The sequence below is a fragment of the Ustilago hordei genome, assembly GCF_900519145.1.
Source record: "Ustilago hordei strain Uho2 genome assembly, contig: UHO2_contig_02, whole genome shotgun sequence".
NCBI lineage: Eukaryota > Fungi > Basidiomycota > Ustilaginomycetes > Ustilaginales > Ustilaginaceae > Ustilago > Ustilago hordei.
The window spans coordinates 2141536-2165579 of record NW_024545252.1 but is presented as its reverse complement, the minus strand read 5'-3'; the positions used below and the strand labels follow the sequence as shown (position 1 = coordinate 2165579).

The 24044-nt window shown below is 52.0% G+C and overlaps 6 protein-coding genes and 1 non-coding gene across 7 annotated transcripts; 5 read left to right on the top strand and 2 right to left on the bottom strand.

The window, feature by feature from the left end:
- Positions 1-1756: 1756 nt before the first annotated feature.
- Positions 1757-3958, top strand: UHO2_01472 (uncharacterized protein; the record flags this gene model as incomplete). The annotated part of the gene is made up of 1 exon (XM_041553939.1): positions 1757-3958. One exon carries the CDS (start codon positions 1757-1759, stop codon positions 3956-3958), a length of 2202 nt encoding a protein of 733 aa, XP_041409873.1.
- A 301-nt stretch (positions 3959-4259) lies between these two features.
- UHO2_01471 (uncharacterized protein) lies at positions 4260-7550 on the bottom strand (the record flags this gene model as incomplete). Its single annotated transcript, XM_041553938.1, has 1 exon — positions 4260-7550. One exon carries the CDS (start codon positions 7548-7550, stop codon positions 4260-4262), a length of 3291 nt encoding a protein of 1096 aa, XP_041409872.1.
- Positions 7551-8292: 742 nt separating this feature from the next.
- Positions 8293-8508, top strand: UHO2_01470 (uncharacterized protein; the record flags this gene model as incomplete). The annotated part of the gene is made up of 1 exon (XM_041553937.1): positions 8293-8508. The coding sequence occupies one exon, from the start codon at positions 8293-8295 to the stop codon at positions 8506-8508; it is 216 nt and encodes a 71-aa protein (XP_041409871.1).
- Positions 8509-9118: 610 nt separating this feature from the next.
- Positions 9119-10181, top strand: UHO2_01469 (uncharacterized protein; the record flags this gene model as incomplete). Its single annotated transcript, XM_041553936.1, has 4 exons — positions 9119-9218; positions 9317-9735; positions 9843-9898; positions 10022-10181. The coding sequence occupies 4 exons, from the start codon at positions 9119-9121 to the stop codon at positions 10179-10181; spliced, it is 735 nt and encodes a 244-aa protein (XP_041409870.1).
- Positions 10182-10343: 162 nt separating this feature from the next.
- tRNA-Met(CAT) lies at positions 10344-10472 on the top strand. Its single transcript has one exon. It is a non-coding gene; the product is annotated as a tRNA-Met (tRNA).
- Positions 10473-10729: 257 nt separating this feature from the next.
- On the bottom strand, positions 10730-13225 carry UHO2_01468 (putative p21-activated kinase; the record flags this gene model as incomplete). The annotated part of the gene is made up of 1 exon (XM_041553935.1): positions 10730-13225. The coding sequence occupies one exon, from the start codon at positions 13223-13225 to the stop codon at positions 10730-10732; it is 2496 nt and encodes an 831-aa protein (XP_041409869.1).
- A 3991-nt stretch (positions 13226-17216) lies between these two features.
- Positions 17217-22375, top strand: UHO2_01467 (uncharacterized protein; the record flags this gene model as incomplete). The annotated part of the gene is made up of 3 exons (XM_041553934.1): positions 17217-18133; positions 18718-19583; positions 19611-22375. 3 exons carry the CDS (start codon positions 17217-17219, stop codon positions 22373-22375), a joined length of 4548 nt encoding a protein of 1515 aa, XP_041409868.1.
- Positions 22376-24044: the final 1669 nt, after the last annotated feature.

Sequence of the window (24044 nt, the reverse complement as noted above, 5' to 3'; positions counted from 1 at the left end):
ATTTCCACTGGTCGCGGTGTGAAGCGGGGCTGGGATGCAACGGCAGCCGTGCATCCACAGCGAGACAGGCTATTCGCTACAGTGCTCCCACGCTTGACTTGCTTGATCCGGTCGTTTTGAAATTTTGTTTATTTACTTATTTACTGTATTTGATTGGTTTTATTTTGGCTGGTAATTCCCGAAAGCGGAGACTGGCTCTTTGACACTGCATCTCCGACTGTGTTTCGTTTTGGAAAAATAAATAAATAATGAATTAAAAATAATTATAAATAGTAAATATGTAAAATAAATAAAATAAATAAAATAAATATTGGGGTGGAAGGATAAAGGAAAAAGGAAAAAGGAAACAGGGAAGGGTGATTCGTGGTGCGCGCGCTGTTCGTTTTTCCATCAAAATCACCATGCGCGTCGATCGTCGTCATTCATTCCTCTCTTTTCTCCTCTGTTCTACCGCTTTGTTCCTGGTCTGAGGTTTCGCTTTGAGAAAAGCAAGACTTTGCCGCGATGGTCACAATACAGGCAAAGCTGACATTTCCTCCCAACTTCTTTTGAAATTCGCGTGTGTGCCCTGATTCCCACGCGCTTTTGCCTCTCTCTCACTCCCCTCAGCCCATGTCTCCCTTCCAGCAAACGGCAATGTGTAGTGCACTGGCCCACTGTAGCGAAACTCCGATCTGGCTGCCTGTGGTGCTAATTCTGCCTCTGCTTCTGCTCCTGCTGCTCTTGGGTGTACAGTAACATTGCGTACACTTTGCATGCCTGGGTTTTTCTGTTTCAGTCATCACCTCACTCGACGCTCGATTTCCTTTTCCATTTCGCTACAGTAGAGCCAAAGCCATAGCCAAAAAAAGCCAAAATGTTACTCAGCTTTCGCTCTCCTCTCTTTCTCCTGTGTCTGACACCTGCCGCTTTCGGTGCTCCTCTGGCACCCTCTCTATGGCTGCCTCCCTTTCCCTCTCCCTTCCCTTTTCCCTCCTTCCAGGTCCTCCTGCCAAGCCGGATCGGAGGTGTCTGCTGCTCGCTACCTCCCTCCTCCTGTCGTTGCCCATCCTCGACTGACTTAACTTCATAATCCTCGTCGTCTTGGCTTGCTACCGCATGCTACCGCATTCCATCGCCCAGGCTCGTTTCTCTCTTCACCCTTGTCGCTACTGTTGCTTTCTACCACCATACCCCTCGACCATTCCCTCCGTATTTCGTCTTGACCGTCGTTGCTTCTTCACCATCATCATCATCAACAACAGTACGACGACAGCGCTCATTCGCACCATTCGCACCATTCGCACCATTCGCACCATTCGCACCATTCGCACCATTCGCACCATTCACACCATTCGCGCCATTCGCACCTAGTCATAAAGTATTACGCAAACAACTTTTTCGCTCTGCTGTTGATCTTGACCAACTCACCCAACACATACACTCTCTTGACCATCTTTGCTGCTCGCACTAGCCTTCTTCGTCTTTAGCTCCCTTGCTAGTCAGCCAGTTTCAATACTTCAGCTTCAGCTAGTCTCCATCACTACGTCGTCTACCGTCGCTCGACCAGTATCGATGACCACTGTGCAATCGACTCAATCCCGTCTCTGATACTTCGTCTTGTCGTTGCTGCCGACTGTTTCCCTTTCAGCCCTTTGCTTCCTGACACACAGCATTCGTTTCGTTCGACTCCATTGACGACATCACCAACTTGACTTGACTCGTCAGCACCTGATCTTGTCTTTCGTTAAACACCTTGCCTCGTTCGTCTGCCATCATGTCGTCGGCGAGTGCTAACCAGCAGCACAAGAACCTCATCGGCCACCGCATTGCCGATGGGCGCTTGGAGCTCGTCTCTGTTCTCGGTCTCGGCGCTTACGGTGTCGTCTACCTTGCTCGTGACCTCCACCAACACCAGGGCCCCTACGCCTCCACCTCTTCTCACCAAGCCTCTGCCTCGCTCCTCGCCGCCAAGCAGGGTCACGCTTCCGGCTACTATGCCGTCAAGTGTCTCAACAAAGTCGGCCTTGATGCTCGCCAGCGTGCTTTCCAACGTCGTGAGATCATGCTTCACACCATGGCTTCGGCTCACCCCAACGTCGTCACCCTTCACCGTGTCATCGACGATCCACAAGACCCCTGCGTCTACGTCGTCCTCGATTACTGCCCAGATGGCGACCTCTTCAGCATGATCACAGAGACACAACGCTATATGTTGCCTAGCTCCGCTTCGCGCACTGCCGAGAAACATGGCGTCGACGTTGCCTTCACCGATGAGCGTCTCAAGATGGATGCACTCATTCGCGATGTCTTTGACCAGATCCTCGACGCCGTCGAGTTCTGCCACTCCATGGGTATCTATCACCGTGACCTCAAACCAGAAAACATCTTGTGTCTACGTGGAGGCGTCAAGGTTGTCCTTGCCGACTTCGGTCTCGCAACAGGTGACAAGACCAGCTCCGACTTTGGATGCGGCAGCACCTTCTACATGGGCCCCGAATGCCAAGGCGGCATCACTCGTCGTCTCACCAGCTACAATACAGCAGCAAACGATGTCTGGTCTCTCGGTGTCATCCTCGTCAACCTCATCTGCGGGCGCAACCCATGGAAGCAGGCCTGCCCTGCCGACGAGACCTTCCGCGAGTACCTCCGCAACCCTGACTTCCTCAAAGAGATTCTACCCATCTCCGAGGGCGTCAACACCATCCTCAGGTGTGTCTTCACTTTCCGTGCCGAAGCTCGTTGCTCCATCGCCGATCTCAGGAAGATGGTCCGCAGCCTCGACAGGCTCACTGCTACCGCTGCCGAAGTCAAGCAACGTCAGGAGCTTGCACGTCAAGCCGCTGCCGAGGCAAACGCTGCGCGTCAAGCAGAGAAGGCCGCCGAGGCCGCCAAGTACTGCGACCAGCAACGCAAGCAGCAGGCTGCTCTCGAAGCTGCCCGCGCCGCCGCACATGCCCACGCCTACAACCAGCAGGCTCCCGAAGTTGTTCGACATGTCGCTGCCGCTCGTAAAAGCGAGTGTGCCCGTGTTGCTTACCAACCTCAGGTCGCTGCATTTGACCAGATCGCTCAACCACCCGTGGTCTATGCTAATAACCACCACTCGCACAACCACCAGCACAATGTTCGCTACGCCTCGCATGCCGACGCCAACGCCACTTCCTCCTACGATAGCTACTCGGACTCGGAGCTCGACAACAGCAGCTGCGAAGGTGACGGATCCTTCTCACCTACTGATGCTCCTGACCGCTCGGCAGAGGGTCACATGTCTTGCGAGCAATCGAATGTTGACTGGTCGCGACACCCCATCGCCCGGCCTGCTGATGATCGTCCCCAACACCGCGTCGCTTCGAACCTCACCAGCATGAGCGTCGTCCACCCCGCACCACAGACTCCTTGCCTCGGTGTCAACATCCCCGCCAGCGCCGCCGTGCCTTCGCCCATCCGCGACATGCACAGTTCGGCCGCGATGGATGACCGAGAAGGACATTCGGATGACTGCTCATCGCGCAGTGGCAGTGGAGAGTCTCGTCGCAGCTCGGCGTCGTACACTGGTCTTCCGCCTACACCGCAATTCGTTCCTCACAGCATGGAAGATGCAGCAGCGTTGGCAGTCAGGAAGGCTGGCGCCGATTACTCGCCCACGCTAGCCAGCAAGCGTAGCCACTTCTACACCGATGTTGGGGAAGAGTGTCTGGTGGTCGATGGTAGCGGCAAAACTTCTACATGCGGCTTGCCTGCAAGGTGGTTGCAAAGCAGATGGGACCAGGACGCCGTGGCTGCTGCCGCCAAGGCGCAGCAGCAGCAAGAGCAAGTCAGCTGGGCAGCCAACTCTGGCAGGCCATTCGCCAGTGTCCCTTCTCGTCGTCTTCACCATCAGCAGCCGCAGGCAGATCATGGCAGATCCATTCCTTCTTACCGAAGCACTGCTTCTCTTGCTCAACAGCAGCAACAACAGTATTCTCACCTTCAATAATAGATTTTTCCTCGTAGTAGTTACCGGATCACATACACGGTCGTTTCTCCCCCTCTCTTTGATACCATATCCTCCCGATCGAACTCCATATAGACCGCCGCACACACACACACACACACACACTTGTGTCTTTTCTTGTTCTGCACAGCTCACTCGCTCACTCACTCTGTATTACTTCTTTTTTTGTATTCGTACCTCGCTCACCAGTATGCAACTTGTTGTTATTGTTCGCTCTCACACAACGATCTCTTCTGTGCGGAAGTGATGGTTTGGTTTCTCTGGTGATGTATAAGTACAGAGGCTAAAGTTCCCAAGGTTGCTTCTCGGGCCACATTCTGCGTAGCCACTTGGTGAATTGGGGTCCAACGGTTGCGATCCATCGATCGGTGATGTCGTCGTTGATACAGACTAGAATCGGCCGACTGGTGTCGATTTGACTTTGGCTTTCAAGCCACTTTTCCGCTTCTCCAACCACCTCCTCCTCGTCTACAGCCACTTCTGCATACTCTTCCGGCTGAGGATGCTGTTGCTGGTACTGGTCGCGGAATCGATCCAAAGCAGACTCTCGAACGGTAGATTCTTCGAGAGCAGTCATGATCTTTCGTGCGTTATTCTGCGTTTCTAGTCGTTCGAACTTAACCGGAGACTCGGCGATAGTGTAGGAGTAACGTTGGATGAGTTGACTTGCGAATGTGCGGAGATTTGTGTTGTGGCCGTAGCCAGAGTTGGAGAGAATGCATGAGAGGGTGAAGCAGGGAGATTCGGCTTCGAATGCGGGAGGGACTTCGCGGGCTGAGCTGTTGAAGGAGGATGTGAGGGGAAGGTGGGGGACTTCGGCAAGATGTGAAGCTTTCTCTTCGCTGGGCCCGGTAAAAGTGCGGTCTGAGGGCGGGAGAAAAGCGTTCAACCCCCGCTGACCAGATTGGGACACAAGATGGTGGATCAAGCAGTCACCACAGGACACATCGACATGAGTGAATCGCTTGAAGATTTGCTCCCACTCCACCTTCCCGGACTGCCCCAAGTGGGGAAAAGGTTGGAGAAGGCACCGATCGAGATCCAGCTGACAAGCAGAATGTTCGAACCTACGATTATGCCATTCGTTCTTCGGGTGTGCTGCAGGCTCATCAACGAAATCAGGCCATCCCCAGTAAGTACCTTCACCTCGTCTGGGTGCTTCGTAACCCGAGGCATAGCGCCAACCTCGTTCCTTTACGAAGCCTTCATCGGGAACCTCACGTCGGAAAATGACTCGATCGGAGAGCTCGCCCAGCGGGTAACCGTCTTGAGAAGTGAAGGCGTACCGAGATTTGAGTGGGACAGGGAAGCTTGTTTTGATGAGAGCAGAGTTGGGGTTGTTGGCGGCAAGAGTGGTACGTTTGGCGAGTTTGACTGTTACTGTCAAGTTGCGGTTTGTTGTGGTGGACAGTGCTTCAGGAGAAGCGTCGGCCATCTGTTTTTGAGTCAGACCCATTTGCGACATTGCAGATTGCAGTTCTTGCGAAGAGACCAGTCCGTTTCCATCCTCGTCAAGTCTGAGCATGAAGAAACTCCAAAGCAAAGCTTCGCGGTGTCTCTCAACGACGTTGTAATAAGCTAAGAAATGGGTCACAATGTTGTCTCCTCCATTACGAAACCTGTTGAGACCAAGTTTAGCATGCTCGTATGCCCAACCCACACGTGCTTCCTGCAGTAGCGACTTGGAGAAACTCTTGTGGACGTGCTGCACGTAAGGTCTGCTACGTTGACCAAATCGTTGATCGAGCAACCAGCTGGTGTGCCAGAGGGAAGACCATTCACCCGGAGTCGAATCAGGCGATTGCTTCCCTTCGACCACCAGATTGTAGTCGAGTCGCATCACAGGTCCGAACAAAGGTGAGGTGAAGTCTGCCGTCGTCGCATCGTCTAGGAAGAAGAAGTCATCGTTAGAGGAGATGAAGTTGTCGTTAAGTCCAGGTTGGTTGCCAAGCATCGACTCGACAGCCATTGAGTTGAAGGTTGGCAAAGCAGCGCGTTTATAGTCGTTGCGGTGTTTGTGTTCGGCAGGGGTCAGAGGGTGGGTTACGAGCCAGTTCTCGGTAAATGCGTTCCAGTCGTGATGCAGGTGTACTTTGGGTGTTGTGACGTCGGGAGTGAGCAGATGTGTGAGAGAGTCAAGGAAGGATGTTGAGGTCGGCGAGGCAGCTTCTTGACCTGCAACAACGTGAGTCGCGTTAGCGACGGAAAGCCATTGCGGCACTTGGCCTTCTCGGATTTGGCCTTCGCCCGAGGTGAAGCGGTCAGTTCCGAGGCCTTGAACTCTACGAAGCTGGGAAGGCAAACCGACAAAGCCCTCTGTGAGCCTTTGGACGTCCAGCATGAAGGGTGGCGGTGTAGATCGACGACGCAAAGTAGAGGCAACCTTGTTCAGGGCTCTTTTGACTGCGTTGGGAGGCGACGATTGCTTCGCTCCAGGCTGCAAGTGGTACGGCGCTGAAAAGTCGGGAGACACAATGTGAATGTTCGCCAAACCATGGAGGTGCTTCGTTGCTGAACGCATGGAGTAGCACAGCTCTTCGTGGTCGCGGAAGCGGTTCCGGATCGCTGCTCCTCTGCGAGGTAGCTTCTTGTCGTCAACTGGCTTTGGCTGTGTCAACGAACGGCGAGCGACAGATCGTGGTTGGTATAAGTCTCTACCCTCAGGAGAGGGCACTGATGGAAACAGATCCTCCTCAACATATTCTTGCCAACGACCTGTCGGACGGTATCCGTGCAACCACTTGGCACTCGAGTGACGCCAGTCAGATCCATTAACCCATGAGTAGAGCAAGTCGATGCTAGTATGATCCGGTCTTTCTCGATAAGCGACCTTCATTTCGTCACATACGGTGCCTTGGCCTACCCATGCCTCGACACATCCTTGCTTGTCAAACAAGAGCTGCTGTGCTGGAATCGAAGTGAGCTGCCGCTTGTTAGTCGCTGATGGCTGAGGTGCAATAGTGGAAATTTCTACACTGTCATCGTGATGCAACTTGAAAGGGAGCACCTCATCTGCGGAGAAAGGCTGCACGGGTCGGGGTAGTGTGGGGATCTCTATTGAAGCATCTTGAAGCGAGTCTTCATCGTGAAGAGACACAGTGAAGGGATCTTTGTGGTCGTTGTGTGAGGCCTGATTGATAGCTTTAAGTACCGCCTTGCCTCCGGCACCAAGCAAGGTTGCCGCGAACAGGAGGAGGCAGACGGCTTTCTTCTTGCTTGTACCCAACCTCGGTTTCGAGGCGTAAGAATTGTCGGGAAGCTGCATGTACCCAGACTTGCCCTTCTGCTTAAGACTGGAAAAGTGGTTGGCGATGAAGGTGCCTACCAGTGTGTCCGACGACTCGGGACCACTAGACCACTCATGGCCGTTGTAGTCGATAGACCTCTCATGAGGATGACTTGCCTCCTCACAATCGAAGACTGTGGTGGATGATGATGAGGAGCTGCGCCAGGAAAGCTGAGGTGAAGTGTTCTCTGCTTGATCTGGCTGCGAACACTGGTGGTCCCTTGTTTGTTGTTCCTCTTGCGATGACATTAAGGCTATATGGGCTCCGTCTTTGAAGTAGGACTCCATCGTGAACTAAGCTGAAGTTGGTTGTCGCTTGACAATGAGGCTGTTGAAATGCTCGGAAAGGGCCAAAAGAGCAGTCGATCTGTCCTTTGAAGCGTCCTGTGCTGAGCGCGAGATGATGATAAGCAGCATCTGGAAGTATGTTTAGGACCGAGAAGGGTATATAGATGGTGGATAGGAGGCAAGATAACAGGCTGAGGAGGGCAAGGAAGGGCAAGGAAGGGCTGCAGCTGTGGATGTGACAGTCAACCAGAGGTACACAGCGCCATTGAGGATCTTGGTACAGTCTCTTCACGCCGCTTCCACACTGTAGATCGATGCGGCTGTAGGGTGCTTGTACCACGGCAACAGCTAGAGGCTGTGACCAGCGCAGGCTTAGGTCTGTCAGCTGGGGTAGCGCATACAGGAAAGTTTGCAGATCGGATGGACAATTGACCACGCGAGTTGAGCTCACTGAGACGAGGAAGAGCTCACGGGCACACAATCGGCGCCGGGACTCAGTGGTCCGCAGCTTGACAAGGCGGCAAAGACAACATAAAGGGCTCAGGGCTTGCAAAACATAGGCTGCAGAGCGAGTGAAGGGGCAACAGCATCGTTTCAGGTAGGTTTGAACGAAAGGGGCGATGGCGAAGCGAGGTCAAACGAGTGAAAACTACGAGGTGTCTCATCGCGTGATAAGGCAAGTCCATGCGGGTGTGCCGGCGGCATAGATGTACAAAGAGAAACAACATCTCGGCAATACGTGATGCCACCGCGTGGTAACTCAGCATCCCCTCCCGAGATCGTCGTCTCCATTCTTCACACTTCATGTCTGCATCCACACACAAATACTCTCGCACAAGGACATCTCACACCTCTCACTCTGCAGATGATGGACCCCGAGAAAAGGTTCACAGGACCGGCAAAGCTCGGTGAGGAGCAGCCGAGCGGGTACATCTCACAACACAAAGCGCTTGCATAGACCAAAGTGTCAGGTCTACAGCCGGAGGAAATATTCCGGCCCGTCTAGATCGGAGTTCAACCAAACCATCGGCCTGACCATTTGCACCATGCCGTGCGCGTGTGGTCGTGTGCACTTGAGCACCGTGCCGTCCTTCCATCGCCTGCTCCAAGGTCTCACCATCTTTCCAGGTCTCTTCATTCACCGTCTCGGATGGCAGGAATCTTGGGAAACATGGCCTCTTCACCTTCCGCTAGATTTCATGGCCTAGCCTGTATCGTGTTCTGTCCGAGATGTGGAGATCAATGCTGATGCATGACAAGTACCCGCAGCAATGCAGCAACCAAGAAGGACGATGCCGGCGGGTCATGCGAGCTGCCGATTGAGTTCAAACTTCGGAATAAATTTGATGTGTCTTGGTTTTTTTTCTGGTCTTCTTTCTAATACTTTCGAAGGTCTGACATACAGAAATTCGGTCTCAACAGCACCCTGAAAGTGGAGAAGAATGTTCAATTTTTCCTCAATGCACCGACAACATCTGCATCGCCGTCACTCGCACCTCCTACTCGACTACTCCATTACAGAGGCGCATTCCCCGGCCTACGCAGCTACGTAGCTCACGCTCATCAACATGGCATCGACCTCGATACACAGCGTCGGAGGAAGCAGTCGCAGCGACTCGTCTCCTCTGCCCGCCGCAACATCTCATCAGCTTTCGAAGAGCCAACAGTGTAAGCATGCTTCACACTTCTCTCACTCCCTGAAGTCTCGCATGCACTGACTCTCAGACCTTCTCACTACCGTGGCCGCCTATATAAACGACGTACAGACGAAAAACTACTAGACGCAGAGGTCGGCACGAAATCTTTCTCCCTCGGCCCTCCTGCATCACATCCATCCTACCCAGCCATAGCACCACTGTGCAAGCAATACCCAACACAAGCATCCGCTATCTTCCAAACATATCTCGATCTCAAAAATGGTGCTGCGGCGTGGGATTTTGTCGAACCTCTGGCGCTCTCGTCCCAGGAAGCATCGACAAGTGGAAACGGAGGTGCGGAAGGGGTGGTCAAACAGGACCTGGTGGGATTGAGTGATGCCGAGGCGGAAGCGCTGGTGCAGGAAAAGCTAGCGGAGGTGCAAGGAGGTGTGTCGAAGCTAGGCTTGATCAGCCGAAAGGGAGAAGAGGAGGAGGAAAATCTCTTGAGGACAGGCTTGGCAGCAATGAAAGGTCGTCGAAAGGATGCGGTATGTACATTTTCAAAGCCACAAGTGCTAGCAGCCGCTCGTTCTTTGCATTTCATCATGAAATTGCATGCTGACCTCTGTCTTCGTCCTCTAAGAACAATCTACAGAAAGCATATGAGGTAGTCATCCCTTTGACCATCACTCAACACTTGCGCGCTGACCAGTACGTCCACAAGCCTACGATCTCCTCCTCATCCGCTCCTCATCTCTTCGTTCTGCTGACATATATATATAAATATTGCTATGCGCTCTCCACCCTTCTTATGTCCGGTTCGATCTGATGCAGACTAAAAGCAATCTTTACCTTACTCGACAAGCATGCAGAAGCTGTCGCGCCAACAGGCCAAGAAATCGACACATCACACGTCTTGCTTGCAATCATCGCTCCCGACTCAACATTGGTATACTATTTGGTGTCCAAAGGGTTCGTAAAACCCATCAACTAGCATTCCTTTAGCAGTAACATACATTTTTTTTTCTCTTTGCGATGTTCTAAAATGTGTGTAATTCCGCTTTAGCAGGCCAAAGTCTTTGCCAAGCTGTAAGGAACAAAACTTAAACCAGTTTAAACCTAAATATATGCCACCTTTGTTTAGATCTCTAACAGCGTCTTCGTGGCCTAGTTGGTTAGGGCGTAGGTCTCATACCAACGATCCTGTTACACAGGAATCAACCTACAAATTGCAGCAATGCGTTTAGATATCCTAAGATCGCGAGTTCGACTCTCGCCGAGGACACTTTTTGCATCGTTTTTTTATATTTTTTTTTTTGTGACAATTTTTGTTCTTCTGCATGGCCCTCGTTTGGCTTGCCTGTGGAACCTCAATTATGTTTGGCAACCACGAAACTAGAAGCATCAGTGACAGAATAAATTACAGACGGAGGAGCTCGAACTCTAGCTTCACAAAGGACAAGGAATGGCATAAGAACAATATCATTGTAGTAGGTCGTAAAAGTTGTAACAAAACAAACCAGGTACTTTCGTCGACAAGCCTTAACGGTCAGGCTTGTTGCGGAACCTGAGCAATGGCGCAAGGCTCGACAACGGGCAGGATGACTGCAAGAAGGGATGATGCAGCAACTCGTCCGCCGAAGCTCGACTCTTGACATCAGCACACAGACAAACCGCCAAGAAGCTCTTTAAGTTCTTGGACAGCGTCTCGGGCTTCTTCAGCGTCGGTGTACCGTTGGTCGCGATCAGGTACAGTGCCTTGAGTGGCTCTTCGTCCAGATAAGGTGGCTCGTTCTCGATCATTTCGATAGCCATGATACCCAAACTCCAGATATCAACCTTAGCGCCGTACTCCTTCTGCTTGACCACCTCGGGGGCCATCCAGTAAGGCGTACCCACCATGGTGGCACGCTTCGACTTTTGGTCGGTAAGCTTGGCACAGAAACCGAAATCGGTGATCTTGACTTGGCCACTGGCGTTGAGAAGCACGTTGTCAGACTTGATATCACGGTGAATGATGCTCTGGCTGTGGAGATGTTCGAGACCCTTGCAGGTCTCGAGACAAATAGCGGCAATTTGGTCCTCCTCGAGCGTGTTGTTGTCAATAACGTCGGTAAGGGCACCACCCTCCATGTACTCCATGATCACCCACAACTCGTTGTTACGCACCAAGAACGAGTTGAGGAAATTGACAATGTTGGGGTGCTGCGACTCCTTCATGACCAAAATCTCGTTGACAATAAGCTCCTTGCGCGGCTGCTGTGACAAGTCCATCGTCTTGATAGCCACACGCTGGCCAGTGGCGAGCGTCTTGGCGACAAAGACAGAACCAGAAGCACCTTGACCGACTTTCTTGATCTTGCTGTATAGCATGTTGGGGTCATCTGGGCTGACGACGGAGCGAAGCTTCTCCATGATCTGTGCTTCGGACATGGTGCTAATGCGTCGCTCAGCTTCCTTCTGCTGTGCTGTCTTGGCACCGGTCTCCTTCTTAGCCATCTGGAGGGGCTTGACTTGAGCAGCGGCGGCAGACGAGCTTGATGGTGCCGCTGCAGAAGGCTGCTTAGCGGCGGCAGCAGCGGCGCTGGAAGATGAAGGAGAGACACCAGCAGAATCGTTGCCGAGCTTGAGCTCCTTGGCCTTGACATTGAGACCCTGAACACCACCATCATTGGCAACACGGCTGGGAGCTGAAGAGTTGGGAGGGGGCGGTGCAGGTCGAGTCGAGGCGAGGGACGAGGCGGGTGTAGATGTCTTAGGGGCGCCAGGAGCAGCAGGAGCTTTGCGAGATGGGACCAGGTCAGGGCGTGCAGTAGAGGCAGAAGTGCTGGAACCGCCAGGAGTGGAACGGCCGTACTTGGAGTCGTTGGAAGCAGACCCGCCGAAACGAGAAGGGGAGGCTTGCGAAGAAGCAGGGCTGGACGCGTCTTGGCGACCGTCGTCGGAGGGCCGCCTCGTCATGGTGGAGGACTGCGTTGGCCTGAGTGTCGACGAGGACTGAGATGAGGCAGCGCCAGAAGGCGAACTGCGGAAGGCATCTGAAGGGGGCTTGGCTGCAGTAGGGTATTGGGGAGCCTCCTTGGACAAGTTAGAGTCAGAGTCGGCGCCTGCACTGCCAGCGAAGCCGGTGCCTGCCTTGAAGCGGGGCGCCGCAGAGGCACTCGGGATCTCGTTGGGCTTGCGTCCAGACTGCAAGTTCATAGTCGGAGTGCCGAGACCAAAGTCGTCGCGCTCTCGTTTCTGGATATCGGTATAGAACTCGAGAACGTCAAGAACGGCCTGTGGGTTCTTTTCATAGTCCTCCCGAGTGATGGCAGAAGTGGTGAGCAGCTTGGACCACTGCTCGGGCAAGCCGGTGAAAGCGCCGCTGATGGGATCGAAGCCGACGTGAACCTGGTGGACAAAGTTGGTGGGAGAGGACACGCCCATGAGGGGCGAACGTGAGTAGATGTCGTCCATCCAGCCGTAAAGCTCTTCGTCGCTCTTGAGCTGGAGGTAGAAGGTCTTGTCCTTGGTCTCGACTTCGATGCAGTATGGCTTGAGATCGGTACGCGAGACATTGGAGATGTCCTTAAGGAAGACAAGGGCGACAGCCTGGTAGGTGGTCTCGTTTTTGTGGAAAGTGAGTGTCTGTTCGCGGAGAGCGAGCCATCGCTTGCTCCAGATCCAAGATCGGATACCATCCTCCTTGACACTGACCCAGCCCTTCCTTACAACGGCAGCGCCGCTAGTTGTGGCACCTGGACCAGCCTGTTGCCAGTTCGAGTTGGAGCCGAGATGGCTTGCTGGTCCAGCACCGGAAGCAGTAGCACCAGGGCCAGCAGGACGCAATGGACCGGTGTAGGAGCCTCCACCAGCGCCCATGCCCATTCCGACAGAGCTAGGTCCAGGGTTGTACTGCGAGAGAGGTGGAAGGAAAGGGTCGTTGTGCTTGCTGGTCGGGACGGGAGGTGCAGGTCGCGAGGGCGTCAGGGAGCCAAACGAGCCCTGCTGTGAGTTGCCAGAAGCGCCATTGGACGCGCTGCGGAAGCCAGACATGATTACGAACTGCTTGCTGGCTTGCAGGTTAGACTGCTAGAGGAGGCGAGCTATTGTGTTGCGAGTGAGGGCAGCGAGCTTCGCCTGTAAGGGTCGTTTCGATGGCAGCGTGACCGAGACAGTAGGTGCGAAGGTGTATTGAAGCGTCAGCGAGGTTCCCTTGATGAAATGAAGTTGTGGCAGCTCCTCTCGGTCTTGCCTGTGCGAAATGAAGCCAACAAGGAAGCGCGGAAACAGTGTTGAAGGCAGAGACGTACCTGACCTGAGCCGTGTCCGGATCTCGATGTTTCGGAGACGAGGCGGAGAAAAGCCTATCGACCTTGAATCATACACGGGATGGTTTGGCTTGGAGATGTCAAGAAGTTTGGCGATCGATGACGCTGTTCACTGAGCAATGTCGACAGCAGTCGAAATAAAGTGTTGAGGACAAAGGGAAGGTCGTGGCGCAGAAAGAAATGGCGACAGCGAGGGCAGCTCAACGTGCGTTTTGAGTGGCAGAAGGCATACAGAATCGAGTCGGGGGTTGGATAGGATTCGCGCGTGTGTGTTGCGTTGCGTGAGAGCGTGCGTGCGTGCGTTCCTCCCAAAGAGGGGTAGAAAAGTGCGTTCACGCCAGCAGAAAGCGCGGGTCTGTGGTCCTTAGTTGAAGATACATTGGCATCCCAATCGGCATTACAAAGGTTTACCTGAGACACCAATAGAACAAGCTTGTGAATAAGCAACATGCATATGAGTTTCATAAAGGGTGCCATGGCAACAATTCATGAGTACTGCAGGAGGTACTTGACTCATCTCAGTACAACATTCTCAAAGATAGTGCTAAGGTATATATATGCCCATGTGGTCACACACCTCTATATAAATAATAAGTATTCATGTAGCTGTACACCTGTGGTAAGAAAGCCTGATTGTGGCTCCAAAGTGGTGCATCACACTTTGTTATATTTCAACTGATTAAGAGTCTGATGCTCTATCAACTGAGCTAAGGAGGCCCATCAACAACCATGGTAGAAGAAACAGAACCCCAAGCTGGCACCAGCAAGACCACCAAGAGAGCTAGGGGGGGGGGGCAGAAAGGGCAAAACAGTCCAAGTACAAACCAATAATGAAGCTACTGATGAAATTGAAGCTGAAGCTGTCTGTAAGCAGTTGCACACCTGAAACCAGGTTTGGTGTTTCTGGTTGATATCAGTGAGATCAGCTGAGTGAGCTCTACTTGGTGTGTTTTGGTGAAAGTAACCAGATGGCTGAATTCTGGTAGGTTTCGGCTGACCACCTTGAACACTCCATTCAGAGGCTATGTGGCACATCCGTAACACTTTTGTCAGCGGTCACATGCCTGAAACCCAAAATCTGTGGTAAAGGTCGATTAAACCCAACCTTGGCGAAATCTATCATAGAAGCCTTCTATGAATGTTTGTCACAGGGTCTGCGCAGAAAGTCCTGCACAGAAAGAATCTAAAAAAGCAAGCATCGGGTGACAACAATCTGATCAGGCTAGTTGCATGCATAATTTGCGAGATCAACAACAACATAAGGATTTAGTTAATCTCATTGGGATTGACTGGAACAAGCCTAGCCAGTAGGTTTCACCAAAACATGCTAACCAAAACCATGGGTACAGGACAGGTCATCTGTCACAAGGAAGTAATGGAGGATTGGAAGAGGGGGCCTGACACTGGAAGGTTAAGGAAGTATATGGGAATGATCACATGCAAGAAGAGGACTGAGCTCAGGATCACACAGATGGTTACCACTCAGGGGGATGTGCTCACCACCATATAGAACTGGCAACAGGGGCAACCACATGACCAGGGAGCATGACAATAGAGTTTGGCATGCAATCAAGGGATTCATGAGATCAGAGATGGGAAGATGGTCACCAGTCAGGAGAGAGAGATCTGTGTCAAGGAGACCAGGGTTTTGACCATAAGGCAGAAGAACAGTGCCAAAGGGGTCGACACATATCACCAGGTGTAGAAGAGCATAGAGGTTAAGGTGCAGTGTTGAATAATCCAACACACTGTCCAGGCAGCAGAAGAGTAGCACTAGAGGAGCTGGCACACAGCTCAAGGAGAGTAGTGCCGGAAAGGGGTGATAACCCCTTTCTGAAGGAGCAGGAGAAGTGTGTCACGGGATCGGGAAATCGGGTAACCAAACCGAACATAGTGAGCAGCAAAACCACTACACCAGCTAGTCCCTTAGCTGGTGTACCTGATTCACACAACACTGAAGTATAAGCATTTTTCACTCCCAAATGCTCCGGACTCGGAGAACGGAACCATTCCGGTGACAAAGTGTCACAGGCAATACTGAGCAAACACATAAATACTCTCATTTCACCATAAAGCATACAAGTGGATCCTCATCCACTCTACTCTATATCTTACTACTTGTTACTTGACTCTTAGTTACATATCATTGCAATAGCAGGGCTTTTGCAACAACATCTCAAACATGTGTGTTGTATCACCATCAGATGTCAACTGTAGGTGGTGTTCCCCAAACACTTGCAGTCCAGTTCACCACTGTAGGTGGTGTTGCTCAACACCTGCAGTCCAGTCATTTACTGAAGGCAGTGTGTAAGCACCTGCAGTCCAGTACTTCTCATCATCTGTAGGCAATAGTTGTCATGGGCCTGGATGCTCAAGAAGCAGGAGGGTCACGGGTTCATATGGAAGGAGCACAGGTATCGAAGATCTAGTCGAGATCAGTAGAGAGCATGGTCGTAGTGCAGTCTCCATGGAGACCGTGGACTCCTATGGATTCACATGCAAAGGAGGACACGAGCCACATGTGAGGAGGGCCAGGCACAGCCGCAAGGAGGACCAAGCTCAAGGAGCAGGTGTCATGGGCCTGGATGCTCAAGAAGCAGGAGGGTCACTGGTTCATATGGACGGAGCACAGGTATCGAAGACCTAGTCGATACCAGTAGAGAGCATGGTCGTAGTGCAGTCTCCATGGAGACCATGGACTCCTATGGATTCACATGCAAAGGAGCACTGAGCCCATATGCGAGGAGGACCAGGCACAGCCACGAGGAGGACCAAGCTCAAAGAGCAGGCGCAGCCACGAGGAGGACCAAGCTCAGATGGTTACCACTCAGGGGCTCGAGAGACAGGAAGTCGACACAGGTCATGAGGAGGAGGAGCAGCGTCGAAGGAGTCGACACCACTCAAGAGGCACAGGGGTGCCAAGCAGGAGAGGCCCCTGAGCAGTACTCGATGAAGAAGGTACTCTCTGGAGAGAGAGCAGGAGCAGCATCGCTGGCAATGCTGTGAAGAGGTATATAACCATGCTTTCTCATCATCATAGGTCGAGTGGATCCCCATCCACTCTACTCACCATACAACTAGTCAATACTTTAGAAACACAAGTACTCATTAGTTACAGTCAGCATAGCAGCAATCTATCAAGGTTGCTCCTCATCGTAGTGTGTGTGTTGTATCACCACTACCTGACGTCCGAAGGCGCCCATAGCAGGTTAGCGGTCCGGATATAGATAGAACCGAAGGCAGTAGTCCACTGCGGTCCGGGGATCACTTCAAAGCATCAAGTCAACACACTGGACACTCGTGTTGACGCCACCAACCTTATCACCAACACCATCAACCTCATTATCATTGACATCACCAACCTTATCATCAACACCATCAACCTCATTATCATCGACATCACCAATCTCATCACCAACACCATCAACCTCAACATCATCAACACCCACACCAGACCTTGGTGTCATCATAACATTGATATTGATCGTGCCGAGCTACCCCTGAACGGAGTGTCCACAGAGGTCAGCCGAAACCTACGATAGTATATACAACGAACGCCACCTGCTGTCACTGCACAACTTGATAGTCACCGATACCGAGACAATAGCTGTCACACAGTTTAATAGTCACCGAGTATCTCGACAGACCGACCTGGGTTTCAGGCGCGAGACCCCTGACATTAGAGTGGATCGTTCAAGCAGCTCCTCACGATCACCATGACGGACCCAGACCTCAACAATAAGCTCGATAGACTACTCACTCTATTGGAAGCTCAGCTAGAGCTTACTAGGCAGGGTCATCGAGAGGAACGACTACAACGAGCTCAGCTGGGTAGGGAGGAGACAATGGACCTCTCTCACTCGGAAGACCAAGCAGGAGGAGGAGATGAGTCTATGATAGGAGACCCACATACTCCTACTCCTGCTCCACGATCAAGACGATCAGTCTCATTCAACCTGGATGAGCAGGAGGACATCAACTATGAGAAGTATGCTTCACCTACTGGGCCAAGATATGTCAAGACTAAGCTGGACCCCTACAGCAGGACTAGGACGGACCCTTACCCCCTGGACCACGAGGAGGATACCAGCATCATGGCAGAGCTTAACCGGTCAAAGCCCATTGCCACCCCCTTTCCAAAGTTCAATCCCCGAGACATGGAGATCTTCATTCTAGAAGCCGAAGCATGGTTTAAGTTCAACCAGGTGTATGAGCAGTCTAGGATGATCAATCACATGGGTGCTCAACTGGAAGGGACAGCAAGAGAGTGGTGGACCTCCAAGCTCCGTATTGATAGAGCTAGAGAAGGAAGGTTGTTCAATGATTGGCACTACTTCACAGAGCGACTGTCAGAGCAGTTCAACCCACGCAATGCTAGGATGGAGGCATACAACAAGCTGTTGGCTCTCAGACTCACAAGTGATGCTCCTGGTGCCGCCACACGTCATGTAGAGCGGTTCAGAGACTTGGAAGGACAGGTCAACCTAGATGACAATGAGCTAGTGATTGATCTCTTCAGAGGTAGTCTCACTCGTAGCATACAGGAGAAGTTTGAGAGGAATCCACCTGGGAAGAGATGGGAGTGGTATCGAGAGGTCGAGGAGATCGATCGACAGAGGATGCTACTACAGCAGTCCTCGGCTAGACACTCACTCCCAAATGCCACATCACCTCCACTAAGAACTGGGTCTCGGCCAAATCAAAGTTCGATCCCCATCCGACAACCCACTCAACCTTATCCAGCTCGATCACCATCACAAGCAACTACACAAGCAACTATACAAAACCTAAACCGACCCCTTCCTCATCATCCCACCCAACCCTCGAAGCAAGGAAGCCCTGCTCCATCAGGTATCAACACCTGTCATGTATGCAAGGGTATCGGCCATTGGGCCAGAGACTGCCCCAGCAGGAGGGTAAACCCTCTTAGCTCTCGACCCATGGGGCCAAAGGTTATGGTCACCACAGCAGACCCCTTCGAGGAGGCCACCGACTCAGGAGATGGCCACACAGGCAGTACTGAGACGGGTGACCCCGAGGCCATGGACCTCAGCTCATACCAGCAACCCATGGACCCCGATCACGAGGAGGAGCACGATGATGATGACGATGAGGGAAACGTCAGTGGGGTGATGCACTGATGGCATGCATTGCTCTACAAACCTCCTCGCCATCACTCTGTATATATCAAGATTGTCAAGTATGTTTCTCTACCAGTGGAGGCAAAGCAGTACTGGAGCTCTCTGGAATGGTTCAAGACCATCCTGCTCGGATACTAGCTGATACCGGTGCTGGTTTGTCCATAGTCTCAGATTCTTTCATTAGTAAGTACCAAATACCCACAAAACCCATAAAAACAAGATCGATCCATGGTGTCACCGGGCACCAACTCTCCATCAATAGTTCTGCGAGCATGCAGGTATCTATTGGTACACACAATCTGGGTGTGGTCGAAGCTTCAGTGGCCGACACTGCAGACTATGACCTCATCCTGGGGTTCACTGAGCTATGGAGGCTCAAACCCACCATACAATGGGATACGGGCCAGCTGGAGTTCAAGACTCAGGAGCAGGACCGACCCCCTAGGAGACCCCCTGAAGCAGCAAGAGCAGGGGACCTAACCATGAGGAGACCAACCCTTCATGGTAACGAGTTTGTCTCAGCAGAGCGCATACTACGAGCAGCTCTGGAAGATGGACCCATAGGGTTCATGCTGTTAGAGGAGCCACCATCATCACTCCCAGCCTTTGGTTTTGTACCTACAGGCGCAGACAAAGGAGTCGAGATGGAGGTGGAGGTAGATAAGGTGGTGACGGCTGCAGACATACCAAAGCCATACCAACACCTGCGAGATGTGTTTGATGAGGTGGAAGCAGACAAGCTGCCCCATCATACCGAGCATGATCTCCACCTCGAGTTGATAGAAGGAGGGAAGCCACCTCAAGGGCCCCTATACCTTAAGGGACCCAAGGAGATGTCCGAGTTGAGGAGATACTTGGATGAGAACCTCGAGAAGGGGTTCATAAGACCATCGAAGAGCCCGGCACAATCACCAGTGCTCTTTGTACCAAAAAAGGATGGAGGTCTCAGACTCTGTGTGGACTACTGAGGTCTCAACGAGATCACTGTCAAGAACAGGGCACCACTGCCCCTCATCAAGGAGCAGCTGTTCTTACTCAGGAAGGCAAGGATCTATACCAAGCTAGACCTTAGAGCAGCATACAACCTCATCTGGATAGCTAAAGGAGATGAATGGAAGACAGCTTTTGGCACTCAGTTGGGACTCTATGAGTACCTAGTGATGCCCTTTGGCCTAGCCAATGCTCCGGCTCACTTCCAGTCATTCATCAATGACATCTTCCGAGACATCATTGGGATATATGTGGTAGTATACCTAGATGACTTCCTGATCTTCAGTGACACTGAAGAAGCACATGTGAAGCATGTCACTGAGGTCCTCACTCGCTTAAGGAGCAACAGGCTCTTTGCTAAGCTGTCAAAGTGTGAGTTCCACACCAAGACAGTTGAGTTCCTGGGGTACATCATCAAGCCAACGGGCATAGAGATGGACCCAGAAAAGGTGCGCACTGTCAAGGAGTGGCCAATGCCGGAGTCAATCCATGACATCCAGAGGTTCCTGGGTTTTGCCAACTTCTATCGAAGGTTCATAGCCCACTTTGCTCACATAGCCAAGCCCTTGACAGCACTGGTAAAGCCGATAGAACGGTTCAAGAAGTTCGAGCTACCAGAGGAGGCCCAACAGGCCTTCCACAAGCTCATCCAGGCCTTCACATCAGCAGGAGTGCTTCAGCACTTCGACTACCACCTTCCAACAAGGTTGGAGACTGATGCAAGTGACTTTGTTATAGCAGGAGTACTCAAGCAGGAGCATGAAGGACAATGGCATCCAGTGGCCTTCTACTCTAGGAAGATGTCTTCTGCTGAGAAGAACTATGAGATCCATGATAAGGAGCTCCTAGCTGTGGTCGCCTGCCTCACTCAGTGGCGACACATGCTAGCTGGACTACCGAACCAACTGGTCATCCTCACTGACCATGAAGCCCTCAAGTACTTCAAGTCACAGAGACGCATCACAGGTCGACAAGCTCGATGGGCAATACTACTAGCAGACTTCGACTTCATATTGCAGTATCGACCAGGAGACAAAGGTGGTGAACCCGATGCTCTCACCAGAAGGACAGACATGCAACCAGCCGGTGAAGAGCAGGATCACAATGTGAGGCAACTACTGCCTCCTCGAGTGTTCAAGGAGACAGCAGACCATGACTCGCTCCTAGTGGCCCCCATGATCTCGATGGAGTCCATAGCATCAAAAGGTCTCAAAGACCTGGTCAAGATCTTCCAGCCTTTAGACCAAGAGCTACAGGAGATACATAGGAAGAAGCCTTTCGAACTCAAGGATGACCTATGGTACAGTGGAGGAAGGTTGGTTATCCCCAAGGTGATCATGCCAGGGAGGACCAACAACCGACACTCAAGGAGTGCCAAAGAGGTAGATGGACAGTCTCTCTCTGTAGAGCATCTGCGATTCATGGTGATGACCCAATGCCATGATGGTATCACTGCTGGACACGTAGGAAGAGATGCTACCATCAAGGCAGCTCAACGACATTACTGGTGGCCAAACATGACAGCTTGGATTGCAGACTATGTAGCAAGTTGTCCTGTATGTGCTAGGTACAAAGCTCCTCGTCATCGTCCATATGGTTTGCTACAGCCACTAGCAACCCCAGACAGGCCCTGGGGCTCCATATCCCTCGACTTCATCGAAGGACTACCAACATCGAAGAAGTATGACTCCAAGACCTATGACTCTATCTTAGTCATTGTCGACAGGCTAACCAAGTTTGCCATACTAGCTCCAACCCATAAGACAGTCACGGCCAAACAGACTGCAGTATTGCTATATGGACACATGGTTAGACTCTTTGGATATCCAGATCACATGGTCTCGGACCGAGGCAGGCAGTTCATATCAGGAGCATGGAAGGCATTTGCAGAGCAAATGGGTGTGAAGCACTCACTTAGCACGGCTTACCATCCTCAAACTGATGGTCAGACAGAGAGAGTCAATCAGGTCATAGAGCAATATCTCAGGATGTACTGCAACTATGAGCAGAATGACTGGGCCAACCTGCTGGACACTGCGGCCTTTGTATACAACAACACGGTCCACAACAGCATTGGTGTCTCACCATTCTTTGCATGCTATGGATGGAACCCCAAAGCTCATCCTGACATCCCTCAACGACTAGGAGTCAATGATCCAGGTCGCTTCGAGTACCTCATGGATGGAAAGGAGTGTTGCAAGTACCTCCAGGAGCAGATCAGAGAGGCACAACGTAGATCAGTAAACCAGTATAACAGGAAGCACAAGGACATCGAGTTTAAGGTGGGTGATATGGTCTATATCAACCGACGAAACTGGAAGACAAGGAGACCCACACCCAAGTTAGACACCCGGTTTGCAGGACCCTACCCAGTTCAGGAACGGGTAGGACGCCGAGCTTATCGAATCACATTGCCAGCAAACCTTAGGGTGCATGATGTGTTCCATGTCTCCATGCTCGAGCCAGCAAGAACAAGTTCTCTTCCTCAACGTGCTGAACAGCCCACCATACCATCACTTCCAGATGAGGACCTCGACTTCGAAGTCGAAGCACTCATCGACAAGCGTTCACACAATGGGACTACGGAGTACAAGGTGTTGTGGAGAGGGTACTCAGAGGAAGCTGCTTCATGGGAACCAGTAGAGAACCTCAACTGTCCCGACCTCATCCAGGAGTATGAGGTGTCGGAGGGGGGACGAGTGAGTAGACAAAGTAGAGAAAGGAGGAGAGAACAGGAGGAGTAGAGAGAGGAGGATGACGTTGAGAGAAGGAGGAAGGATGACGGGGGCGATGTTGTCAAGGAAGAGGAGGAGTCAGCATGAACCAGACCAGAGCATGCCTCGACGGAGCTCGGCTCTTAAGAGGGGGGTAGTGTCATGGGCCTGGATGCTCAAGAAGCAGGAGGGTCACTGGTTCATATGGACGGAGCACAGGTATCGAAGACCTAGTCGATACCAGTAGAGAGCATGGTCGTAGTGCAGTCTCCATGGAGACCATGGACTCCTATGGATTCACATGCAAAGGAGCACTGAGCCCATATGCGAGGAGGACCAGGCACAGCCACGAGGAGGACCAAGCTCAAAGAGCAGGCGCAGCCACGAGGAGGACCAAGCTCAGATGGTTACCACTCAGGGGCTCGAGAGACAGGAAGTCGACACAGGTCATGAGGAGGAGGAGCAGCGTCGAAGGAGTCGACACCACTCAAGAGGCACAGGGGTGCCAAGCAGGAGAGGCCCCTGAGCAGTACTCGATGAAGAAGGTACTCTCTGGAGAGAGAGCAGGAGCAGCATCGCTGGCAATGCTGTGAAGAGGTATATAACCATGCTTTCTCATCATCATAGGTCGAGTGGATCCCCATCCACTCTACTCACCATACAACTAGTCAATACTTTAGAAACACAAGTACTCATTAGTTACAGTCAGCATAGCAGCAATCTATCAAGGTTGCTCCTCATCGTAGTGTGTGTGTTGTATCACCACTACCTGACGTCCGAAGGCGCCCATAGCAGGTTAGCGGTCCGGATATAGATAGAACCGAAGGCAGTAGTCCACTGCGGTCCGGGGATCACTTCAAAGCATCAAGTCAACACACTGGACACTCGTGTTGACGCCACCAACCTTATCACCAACACCATCAACCTCATTATCATTGACATCACCAACCTTATCATCAACACCATCAACCTCATTATCATCGACATCACCAATCTCATCACCAACACCATCAACCTCAACATCATCAACACCCACACCAGACCTTGGTGTCATCATAACATTGATATTGATCGTGCCGAGCTACCCCTGAACGGAGTGTCCACAGAGGTCAGCCGAAACCTACGATAGTATATACAACGAACGCCACCTGCTGTCACTGCACAACTTGATAGTCACCGATACCGAGACAATAGCTGTCACACAGTTTAATAGTCACCGAGTATCTCGACAGACCGACCTGGGTTTCAGGCGCGAGACCCCTGACAGCAGGCACAGCCACGAAGAGGACCAAGCTCAGATGGTTACCACTCAGGGGCTCGAGAGACAAGAGTCAAAGGAACCGACACCAGGTCATGAGGAGGAGGAGCAGTGTCAAAGGAGTCGACACCACTCAAGAGGCACAGGGGTGCCAAGCAGGAGAGGCCCCTGAGCAGTACTCGATGAAGAAGGTACTCTCTGGAGAGAGAGCAGGAGCAGCATCGCTGGTGATGCTGTGAAGAGGTATATAACCATGCTTTCTCATCATCATAGGTTGAGTGGATCCTCATCCACTCTACTCACCATAACTAGTTATCACTTCAGCATAAGTATATATTAGTTTCAGTCAGCATAGCAGCAATCCATCAAGGTTGCTCCTCATCGTAGTGTGTGTGTTGTATCACCACTACCTGATGTCTGAAGGCGACCCATAGCAGGTCA